General features: G+C 47.3%; 1 protein-coding gene across 9 annotated transcripts in view; it reads left to right on the top strand.

Annotated features, from left to right (window-relative positions):
• Positions 1–13,039, top strand: part of sox5 (SRY-box transcription factor 5) — a 121,757-nt gene that overhangs the window by 68,032 nt on the left and 40,686 nt on the right. For all 9 annotated transcript variants that reach the window (XM_075471281.1, XM_075471278.1, XM_075471274.1 and 6 more), the window contains 2 exons: positions 1,416–1,588; positions 8,404–8,472. In XM_075471281.1, the coding sequence (XP_075327396.1) occupies positions 1,416–1,588; positions 8,404–8,472 (242 nt within the window). The remainder of the gene's footprint in view (positions 1–1,415; positions 1,589–8,403; positions 8,473–13,039) is intronic.

Genomic DNA, 13,039 nt, shown 5'->3' with positions numbered 1-13,039 from the left:
GTGGGTCTGTGAGTTAGGACAGCGCCGTGTTTATTTTTCCAGCGGCCAGCGCTCCCGACAGTTGCCTTTATTGTTCATTGTTGGCGGATGGATGGAGCGCGGGGGGAAGTGAGGGAGGAGGCGGAGGGGCGAAGGTGGGCAGGGGAGGCGGCTGCTACCAGCGGCGAGGACAAATGGACGCGCTCTCACCTTCCCGGGCAGTCAGAGGGCGGGTCAGCGACCGCAGCCTCGCTGCCCTCCTTTCCTTTCATCCCTTCAGCTTCTCTTTCTTTCTTTCCTCCCTCCATCTTTTACTCTCCTTTTTCTTCCTCATCTGGTTTGACTGGCGCAGGAATGTGGCCTGTTAAAGGTAGCAGCTGAGGAACAATGGGGGATTGTGCAAATGCACACACACGTGTGCACACACACACACACACACTCAACAAAGGCATGTAGGCAAACATCAGGACGTATGACCAGACATGAGCGCACACACCCGCTCTGATTGGGCCTCAGCGTGCCTCCCTCTAACTACATCCTGTTGAATGATTTAGGCCTGGTGTGTGTGTGTGTGTGTGTGTGTGTGTGTGTGTGTGTGTGTGTGTGTGTGTGTGTGTGTGTGTGTGTGTGTGTGTGTGTGTGTGTGTGTGTAATGGAGCTGGTATGTCAGGATCTGAGGGGTCAAAGGTCAGGCCATGCTAAATGTGAGCAGGAGGTTGGCTGACTGCAGAGTAAACACAGACCAGACACACTCGCCTCTCTTTTGCTCTTTTTTTTTTCTTCTTCTTCTCTGCTTCTCACGAGCGAATCGCACAGAAATTCAGCCCGATAGCTTCGGATCGTTCCTCCAAATGTCCCCGCGACGCAACTCAAACACGTTGGGATCGCGCTTCCAGTTCCAGTGAGAAATGTAAACTCCCAAACCCGTTTTTTTGTTTGGGAAACGCATGAATCTGGCCGGCGTTTCTGCCACATTCAGCCTGTTGACAAATATTTCCCCCGCCAGCTTTATTTTCCCTCTTTCAATAAGGCAATAAAGGCGATGATGGATGGGAGCTGATGAATTGATGCTGGCCCTCAGCGCCCGGGGAGGCGGGTCAACATCTGGTTTTACAGCTCTGCAGCACTCTATCCGAGCGCATCTTCCTCCAACAGGCCTCCTGCTGCCGGTCCCAGCCCCTAACCAGTCGTATATTAAAGCCAGCTAACAGGAGAAGGCTGGCTTTCCTCTGCTTTATTGTTGGTTCCTCTCCTGCACGCCTCTGACCCCTGACTTCACCCCCACAATCCTTCCTGGCCCGTTTCAGTCACATCTTTTCAGCAGCTTAACTTCCAGCTGCTTTAAACCGATCTGAAGATCGTTTAGAGTCTCCTCTCTGCAGCGAAGTGCCACCATAACGCCTCGGACCTTTTGTTTTTTTGTTTTTGTCCTGCAGGTACCCCAGACAGCCTGGCAGAGAAGGAGCGCCAGCTCATGGGCATGATCGGCCAGCTGAGCAGCCTGAGGGAGCAGCTCCTGGCGGCGCACGAGGAGCAGAAGAAGCTGGCGGCCTCGCAGATGGAGAAGCAGAGGCAGCAGATGGAGCTGGCCAAGCAGCAGCAGGACCAGGTACAGGAGCCCCTGCATCCCAAGCCCTTCACTTCCGTTAAATCTCTGACATATTCTCTACTGATGCCCCCAAAAGAAATAGATTTATGGGGCCTGGTTGATAACATTTGGAGGCTAAACGCACAGTTAGTGTGAGACACAAAGATACGAGCCAAAGGCCGTCTTTTAACCAACACCAACAGACGTGTGCACATCACTCCTGTTCTTAACTCCCTCCATCGGCTTCCTGTCCTTTAGAGAACTGATTTTAAACTTTTAATGTTGGTTTTTAAAGCTCTTAACGGCCTCGCCCCGTCGTATTTATCTGAGCTTTTAACAGTCCTGGTAGAGCTCTGAGGTCAGCAGATCAGTTTCTGCTGGAAGTGCCCAGGTCAGAATACAAACCCTGGGGTGAGCGAGCCTTTTCCCAAAGCTGCCCCCAGGCTCTGGAATAAGCCCCCCGTCCAGCTGCGTCTTATTTCTGACCTGGGCCTCTTCAGATCCAGGCTAAAAACCTGCTTATTTAGGATGGCTTTAATACCCAGTAGCATGATGACACTTTTATCTTATTTTATCTTAATCGATTTTTCTGTATTTTATTGTATTTTATTGCTTTCACTGTTCTTTTGTTGTTTTTTTTTGTTTTTACCTCTTATTCTCTTTATTTATTACCTGCTGTAAAGCACTTTGGTTACACCGTAAGGATCGTCTGTAAAGGGCTGTAGAAATAAAGTACATTTACATTTACAAAGATGCAAAGATGTCTACGTTTTATACGTTTTATAAGAGAAAAGCAACAAATCTCACAGGAGATGTGGAGCTCATGCAGCAGCGTGCACACAGAAATCAGCTGAGGGCAACACACACACTTTAACACACACTCCAAGCTCCCAGGCCAGCGTCTGCCAGGTATTTGCATAGAAAAGGCTTTTCCCTTCTCTTGTTGTTCTGCAGAAACATGCAGAAACACACACACATGCAGAAACACACACACACACATGCAGAAACACACACACACACATGCAGAAACATGCAGAAACACACACACATGCAGAAACACACACACACACATGCAGAAACACACACACACACATGCAGAAACACACACACACACATGCAGAAACACACACACATGCAGAAACACACACACATGCAGAAACACACACACACACATGCAGAAACACACACACATGCAGAAACACACACACACACATGCAGAAACACACTCACACACATGCAGAAACACACACACATGCAGAAACACACACACACACATGCAGAAACACACACACATGCAGAAACACACACACACACATGCAGAAACACACACACATGCAGAAACACACACACACACATGCAGAAACACACTCACACACATGCAGAAACACACTCACACACACATGCAGAAACACACTCACACACATGCAGAAACACACTCACACACATGCAAAAACACACTCACACACATGCAGAAACACACTCACACACATGCAGAAACACACTCACACACATGCAGAAACACACACACATGCAGAAACACACTCACACACATGCAGAAACACACACACACACACACATGCAGAAACACACTCACACACACATGCAGAAACACACACACACACATCCAGAAACACACTCACACACATGCAGAAACACACACATGCAGAAACACACACATGCAGAAACACACTCACACACATGCAGAAACACACACACACACATGCAGAAACACACACATGCAGAAACACACACATGCAGAAACACACTCACACACATGCAGAAACACACTCACACACATGCAGAAACACACTCACACACACATGCAGAAACACTCACACACACATGCAGAAACACACTCACACACATGCAGAAACACACTCACACACATGCAGAAACACACTCACACACATGCAGAAACACACACACACACATGCAGAAACACACTCACACACATGCAGAAACACACACATGCAGAAACACACACATACAGAAACACACTCACACACATGCAGAAACACACTCACACACATGCAGAAACACACACACACACATGCAGAAACACACACACACACATGCAGAAACACACACACACATGCAGAAACACACTCACACACATGCAGAAACACACACACACACATGCAGAAACACACACACACACATGCAGAAACACACTCACACACACATGCAGAAACACACACATGCAGAAACACACTCACACACATGCAGAAACACACACACACACATGCAGAAACACACACACACACATGCAGAAACACACACACACATGCAGAAACACACTCACACACATGCAGAAACACACTCACACACATGCAGAAACACACACACACACATGCAGAAACACACTCACACACATGCAGAAACACACACACACACATGCAGAAACACACTCACACACATGCAGAAACACACACACACACATGCAGAAACACACTCACACACATGCAGAAACACACTCACACACATGCAGAAACACACTCACACACATGCAGAAACACACACACACACATGCAGAAACACACTCACACACACATGCAGAAACACACTCACACACATGCAGAAACAAACACACACACATGCAGAAACACACTCACACACATGCAGAAACACACACACACACATGCAGAAACACACACACACATGCAGAAACACACTCACACACACATGCAGAAACACACTCACACACATGCAGAAACACACACACACACATGCAGAAACACTCACACACATGCAGAAACACACACACACACATGCAGAAACACACTCACACACATGCAGAAACACACACACACACATGCAGAAACACACTCACACACATGCAGAAACACACTCACACACATGCAGAAACACACTCACACACATGCAGAAACACACACACACACATGCAGAAACACACTCACACACATGCAAAAACACACTCACACACATGCAGAAACACACTCACACACATGCAGAAACACACTCACACACATGCAGAAACACACTCACAAACATGCAGAAACACACTCACACACATGCAGAAACACACACACACACATGCAGAAACACTCACACACATGCAGAAACACACACACACACATGCAGAAACACACTCACACACATGCAGAAACACACACACACACATGCAGAAACACACTCACACACATGCAGAAACACACACACACACATGCAGAAACACACACACACACATGCAGAAACACACACACACATGCAGAAACACACTCACACACATGCAGAAACACACTCACACACATGCAGAAACACACACACACATGCAGAAACACACTCACACACATGCAGAAACACACTCACACACATGCAGAAACAAACACACACACATGCAGAAACACACTCACACACATGCAGAAACACACACACACACATGCAGAAACACACACACACATGCAGAAACACACTCACACACACATGCAGAAACACACTCACACACATGCAGAAACACACACACACACATGCAGAAACACACACACACATGCAGAAACACACACACACATGCAGAAACACACACACACATGCAGAAACACACTCACACACACATGCAGAAACACACTCACACACATGCAGAAACACACACACACACATGCAGAAACACACACACACATGCAGAAACACACTCACACACACATGCAGAAACACACTCACACACATGCAGAAACAAACACACACACATGCAGAAACACACTCACACACATGCAGAAACACACACACACACATGCAGAAACACACACACACATGCAGAAACACACTCACACACACATGCAGAAACACACTCACACACATGCAGAAACACACACACACACATGCAGAAACACACACACACATGCAGAAACATGCAGAAACACACTCACACACATGCAGAAACACACACACACACACATGCAGAAACACACTCACACACACATGCAGAAACACACTCACACACATGCAGAAACACACACACACACACATGCAGAAACACACTCACACACACATGCAGAAACACACTCACACACATGCAGAAACACACTCACACACATGCAGAAACACACACACACACATGCAGAAACACACTCACACACATGCAGAAACACACTCACACACATGCAGAAACACACTCACACACATGCAGAAACACACTCACACACATGCAGAAACACACACACACACATGCAGAAACACACTCACACACATGCAGAAACACTCACACACACATGCAGAAACACACTCACACACATGCAGAAACACACTCACACACATGCAGAAACACACTCACACACACATGCAGAAACACACTCACACACACATGCAGAAACACACTCACACACACATGCAGAAACACACTCACACACATGCAGAAACACACACACACACACACACATGCAGAAACACACTCACACACATGCAGAAACACACACACACACACACACACATGCAGAAACACACTCACACACACATGCAGAAACACACTCACAGACATGCAGAAACACACTCACACACACATGCAGAAACACACTCACACACACATGCAGAAACACACTCACACACACATGCAGAAACACACTCACACACATGCAGAAACACACACACACACACACATGCAGAAACACACTCACACACATGCAGAAACACACACACACACACACATGCAGAAACACACTCACACACATGCAGAAACACACTCACACACACATGCAGAAACACACTCACACACACATGCAGAAACACACTCACAGACATGCAGAAACACACTCACACACACATGCAGAAACACACTCACACACACATGCAGAAACACACTCACACACACATGCAGAAACACACTCACACACACATGCAGAAACACACTCACACACATGCAGAAACACACACACACACACACACATGCAGAAACACACTCACACACACATGCAGAAACACACTCACACACACATGCAGAAACACACTCACACACACATGCAGAAACACACTCACACACATGCAGAAACACACTCACACACATGCAGAAACACACACACACACATGCAGAAACACACTCACACACATGCAGAAACACACTCACACACATGCAGAAACACACACACACACACACATGCAGAAACACACTCACACACATGCAGAAACACACTCACACACATGCAGAAACACACACACACACACACACATGCAGAAACACACTCACACACATGCAGAAACACACTCACACACATGCAGAAACACACACACACACATGCAGAAACACACTCACACACATGCAGAAACACACACACATGCAGAAACACACTCACACACACATGCAGAAACACACTCACACACATGCAGAAACACACACACATGCAGAAACACACTCACACACATGCAGAAACACACACACACACATGCAGAAACACACTCACACACATGCAGAAACACACACACACACACACATGCAGAAACACACTCACACACATGCAGAAACACACTCACACACATGCAGAAACACACACACACACATGCAGAAACACACTCACACACATGCAGAAACACACACACATGCAGAAACACACTCACACACATGCAGAAACACACACACATGCAGAAACACACACACACACATGCAGAAACATGCAGAAACACACACACACACATGCAGAAACACACACACATGCAGAAACACACACACACACATGCAGAAACACACACACATGCAGAAACACACACACACACATGCAGAAACACACTCACACACACATGCAGAAACACACTCACACACACATGCAGAAACACACTCACACACACATGCAGAAACACACACACATGCAGAAACACACACACACACATGCAGAAACACACTCACACACATGCAGAAACACACACACACACATGCAGAAACACACACACACACACATGCAGAAACACACTCACACACATGCAGAAACACACACACATGCAGAAACACACTCACACACACATGCAGAAACACACTCACACACACATGCAGAAACACACTCACACACATGCAGAAACACACACACATGCAGAAACACACTCACACACATGCAGAAACACACTCACACACATGCAGAAACACACTCACACACATGCAGAAACACACTCACACACATGCAGAAACACACTCACACACATGCAGAAACACACTCACACACATGCAGAAACACACTCACACACATGCAGAAACACACTCACACACACATGCAGAAACACACTCACACACATGCAGAAACACACACACATGCAGAAACACACTCACACACATGCAGAAACACACTCACACACATGCAGAAACACACTCACACACATGCAGAAACACACTCACACACATGCAGAAACACACTCACACACACATGCAGAAACATGCAGAAACACACTCACACACATGCAGAAACACACTCACACACATGCAGAAACACACTCACACACATGCAGAAACATGCAGAAACACACTCACACACATGCAGAAACATGCAGAAACACACTCACACACATGCAGAAACGCAGCCGTAAGGACGAGCCACCTGTGACCAACACAGAGCAAAGCTGTGGTTAGCGCCATGCAAACGGAAGCATTATTAGCCTCCACCGTCTCTGGGTCACCATCAGAAACACTGACACACAGTGAAGTGCAGCAGAGTGAGTGTGACACTGCTGAGGCCAGATGAGACGAGCTCTTTAATATTTCATGGCGGGGCATCGACCCTCTGTCGTGCAACCGGGGCCGCAGAGACCCGCAGATGTGTGGCGTCTCCCACGGGCCCCGCGCACACACAACACACCGTACTGTATCCCAGCGCTGAATAAAAATGTGTTGCGTGCTCTGTCCTCAGATCGCCCGGCAACAGCAGCAGCTCCTGCAGCAGCAGCACAAAATCAACCTCCTGCAGCAGCAGATCCAGGTGAGGCCCGTCTGTGCCCGTGTGTTCTGATTGTGATTGGTGCAGCTTTTTCCCTGCTCCGTCATCAGCGTTTGGAGCTGGAATCGAGGTGTAAAAATCACCTGCAGTTGGTCAGTCTGCTCGGGTGAAGCAGAGGGAATGTTTTGTGCGTTTATAAGTCTGTTCTGACACACATCTGAAGACCTGCTGCGTTACAACAGATTCTGTCCGACTCGATCTGAGCCAATCAGTTCCTAGAAACCAAGTGGAACCATGAAGCCTTAATTAAAAGAAATTCCTTCTTTAACTCGAGCACAGTCGGAGCACTTTGTGGACACACTGCTCCATAAACAAAGACGGTTAGCAGAAGTCTTTAGCTGGCCCTCTACTCTTTATATAATCTGAGTCAGAACCAGAGTTATTTCAGTTCTGAGCAGCTTTAAAGTGAATATCTGCAGATGTTTCCATGGTAACAGCTGCAGAGATTCACTGAAACATGTTCCAACATGAACATAAACCCAGAATCTGAGGCAGAACCAGAGTTAGTTCAGTTCTGAGCAGCTTTAAAGTGAATATCTGCTCTGAGCTCCTTTCTCCTCCAGCACAGCCTGAACCCTCTCAGACGAGCTTTCTGTCCTTTCTTTAAGGAGTCTTCAGGAATAGTTCTCCAGGCTTCTTGAAGGACATCCCAAAGCTCTTCTTTGGATGTGGGCTGCCTTTTGTTGCGTTCTCTGCCAACATGATCCCACACTGCTTCAGTAATGTTGAGCTCCGGGCTCTGGGGAGGATTCATCCCTCCATCAGACCTGCTGCCACTGATTTTCAGCCCACTTCTTGTGTCCTTTGGCCCAGCTCAGCCTTTTCTCCCTGTTTCCCTTCCTTAAGAACGGCTTCTTGAAGAAAAAACTGGACTGAAAATGAGTGAAAAGGCAGAAAATGTCCAAAGAAAAACTCTGAAAAACCTTCAGAAAGTGTTGAAACTATTGCTGAAGATCACTTAAGCTGCTTGGATGCAAAATATAAAGAAATAAGAGGCGTCTCATGACCAAAATGCTTCAAAAACCACATAAAATACTTAATATGGCTGTCACAATCATACACATGTAGTTGGAAATTAATTGTTATACAAGAAATTATAATTAAATGTCTGTTTCTGTTCAAGATCCAGTTTAAAATGGCTTCTTTGCTAAGTTTGACACAACACTGGTTCATCCCTTGAGTGTCAGAAACACCACATTCCTCTGAAAATGCTGGTGTGCAGGCGCTGGACTGCAGCGAGAAACTCCTGCCGAACATTTTAAAGGTTTACGTGAAAACTTGCCTCTTTATAAATATAAAGAAATGAAGAAATGAGCCCTTCGCTGTGTATTAAGCGAATAAAGGAGTAAAAGACGTAATGGATGAAGGTGCCTGTCGCATGAGTCACTAAAGCAGGAACATTTCTCATGTTCTCCCTTCAGAAGATGCATTATTCTTCATTATTGTCATCTGACCAGATCCAGGTGGAACTTCCTTAACCGCCAAATACTCAGAAATGCAAACTCAATTGACTTTTTTTTATTCCGATGCATCTTTGTTTCGAACAAATCTCATCACGAGGAACGTAAAAGTGACCTTAAATAGACTAAAAAAAAGTAAAATGGAATTGCAAAGTAATTCAACTTGCAAAAAACCAAAAAACCTTTGAATGTGATTCTTTGTCTCCAGCTCGAGAAAATGGGCTGGGTATGTATGTAACACTTAAAAATGGAGGTATTGTACTTTTGGGTGCTACACTGGAGCCTCTATTTCTGTCCAGGTGGCTTGGAAGGAATAGCCCGGGCCTTTGTAAAGGCAGATGACACTGAATTTTAAGCTGAGAAAGCCGGGCTTTGTACCATAAAGAGACACCCTGTCCAAGGAAGAACACACACATTCTCTTTCCCCCCAGAGTTTCTCCGTGATAAGAGACCTTGTGATAGCGTGTGTTTGTCTGCGCGTGGACCAGCTGTGTTTGTTTGCTTTGTGCGAGTTAAATTCTGCATTGTTGGCTTTTTTTGTCCCGTTTTTTTAAGAAAAAAAGGGAGCACATGTTTGTTTCTTAGGGTTTCTCTGTGCCTTCTTCATGTCTTCACATGTGTGTGTGTGTGTGTGTGTGTGTGTGTGTGTGTGTGTGTCGCAGCTGTGTGTGTGAAGCCATAAACACGTCCGCTCATGATTCACTCCCTCACGACCCCGCCGAGACAAAGCGCTCTTTTCCCATGACTTTGCAACCTTTTCCCAAACAAGCGTCTCTCCATTGAACGGCTCCAACAATAGTTTCTCACAAGCAGGGGCAGCTGTAGGCCGCCTCGTTAGGGGAGGAGGGACACAATCAACCGGGGCTCGCCGCCGCCGCCGCACATTTCCACGTATGCGCCGCCCCGGAGCGCACGCAGGCAGACAAACGCCTGAGATGTACGGCTTCAATGGCGCGCGGCGTTGATGATCAAACACACACTCAGCATCAAAGACTTGGTGGAGAAACGCGCTGCTTAATCATTCATGAAGAGATTGTCCGCACAGTCCCACCGTACAATGGCTGCCAGAGCGGGGGCACCAGGTTCACAGTGTTTGTGTCTGTGCGATAAGCCCCTTGTGATTGCATTTCCCCCTAACGAGGCCGAGTTCAGCTGTCCCTACGTGCACACACGTGCACATGCGTGCACACACATGCACACGCGTGCGTGCGCGCTCGTCCTTGGCTTTGTTGGGCTCAAACCCCCAAAGGCCTGTGAAGAATGCTTTCAAGCGTCCACTTGGAAGAGGTGATGAAATGAAACGAATAATCAGAGAGAGCAGAGTGACACACATCCTTCATGAAAAGAGGACAAATTATTTATTGTCCTCGTGTTCGCTGTCCTGTTCTTCTGCACCTCCTCGCCCTGAAACTCCAATCAGGCGGCGAGCGGCGTGCGTGTCGGCGCCCGCTGTTTGGGCCGATCTGGCTGGACGTGGAGCGCACCGACGGCGGGTCAGACGGCGGCACGGCGGCGGCGAGCGGCTGAGGCTGTTTTACTGTTTTACTGTTTCACCTCTGAGCCGAACCGACCCGGAACTCACCGCCGCCACGTCTCAGCCGCGCGGCGTCTTCTGAACTCTGAACTTCTGAATTTCACTTATCACTTTATATTTTTAAACTGTTTTTTTTAAATTGTTTTTTAAATTCTTAGATTGTTTTTAAAGTGTTTATAATTGTATAAACACTTTTATTGCTTTATTATGTCTGCTACTGGATGCTTGAATTTCCTTCGGGATCAATAAAGTATCTATCTATCTATCTATCTATCTATCTATCTATCTATCTATCTATCTATCTATCTATCTATCTATCTATCTATCTATCTATCTATCTATCTATCTATCTATCTATCTATCTATCTATCTATCTATCTATCTATCTATCTATCTATCTATCCATCCATCCATCCATCCATCCATCTATCTATCTATCTTTTACCTCGAGCCCAAACGTATCCCCCGGGGGGTCGGCAAACGTGACCTTTACTTTACGAAACTTTGCACAGATTCCACGGCTGTGCCCGCCCTCACATGCACGCACACACGTGCACGCACACACATGCACACCCTGCTGGGGGGCCTTCTTGTTAGGCTCCGGGGGCTGAGCGCATTTTCTCCTCGTTGCCTTTGCTCCGCCTCTCGTCTCGTCTCGTTCTAATTAAACAACTTGTCTGCGAGGCTCCCCCCCGGTGTTGCCGGGGACGACTGTTGCCGCGGCGCAGGGGAGCGCGACAGGGATGAAAGGAGCTCACCTGCCGAGCGGCTCGGGGCTTACCTTGAGAGCTCGGGGAGCGCACACACGGCGTGTACGGAAAGCAGAGGGCTGGGGGAGCGGAGCGCTCGGCCTAATGAATCAAAAGCCAGTGGAGCAGAACACACAGGGAGAGTGTGAGCCCCCGTGGCACTACCTCTGTCCTTCATCTCATCAGGAAGCTCTGACGCCGGGGGTCAGAGCCGGAGTCAGAGCCAAGCGGGCGCACAGCGAGGACGAAGCCCACGAGCAGAGCAAAGCCACTTGATGCTCCGGCTGCTTTTTAGAGGAGGCCGGGGACTAACAAGCTCTCCATTAAGGCTGCCCTTGGTAACTCAATCACACACACGGAGGAGTCACATGCACAGCACAGCGTTTTCTGTGTGTTTTTAAGTCCTCGGATACAGAAAAGCACACAGCATGCAGCCCCTCGCCTCTTTGGATGTTACCAGGAAACAGGAGGAAGGTGCAGAATTTATAAAAGCTTTCTTTAAGGAGTCTTCAGGAATAGTTCTCCAGGCTTCTTGAAGGACATCCCAAAGCTCTTCTTTGGATGTGGGCTGCCTTTTGTTGCGTTCTCTGCCAACATGATCCCACACTGCTTCAGTAATGTTGAGCTCCGGGCTCTGGGGAGGATTCATCCCTCCATCAGACCTGCTGCCACTGATTTTCAGCCCACTTCTTGTGTCCTTTCAACCCGGTCTCACAGCAAAACGTGTGATAGCTACGTTGGTCCACAAGGGAAAACGTGTCACAATTTGGCCCCTAAAATTGTTTTATTTGGCCTGTTCATTTACA

This window comes from Odontesthes bonariensis, chromosome 8 (genome assembly GCF_027942865.1).
Source record: "Odontesthes bonariensis isolate fOdoBon6 chromosome 8, fOdoBon6.hap1, whole genome shotgun sequence".
In the NCBI taxonomy this organism is placed as follows: Eukaryota; Metazoa; Chordata; class Actinopteri; order Atheriniformes; family Atherinopsidae; genus Odontesthes; species Odontesthes bonariensis.
The sequence above is the reverse complement of the archived record's forward strand: the minus strand, read 5'-3'. Positions and strand labels throughout refer to the sequence as shown.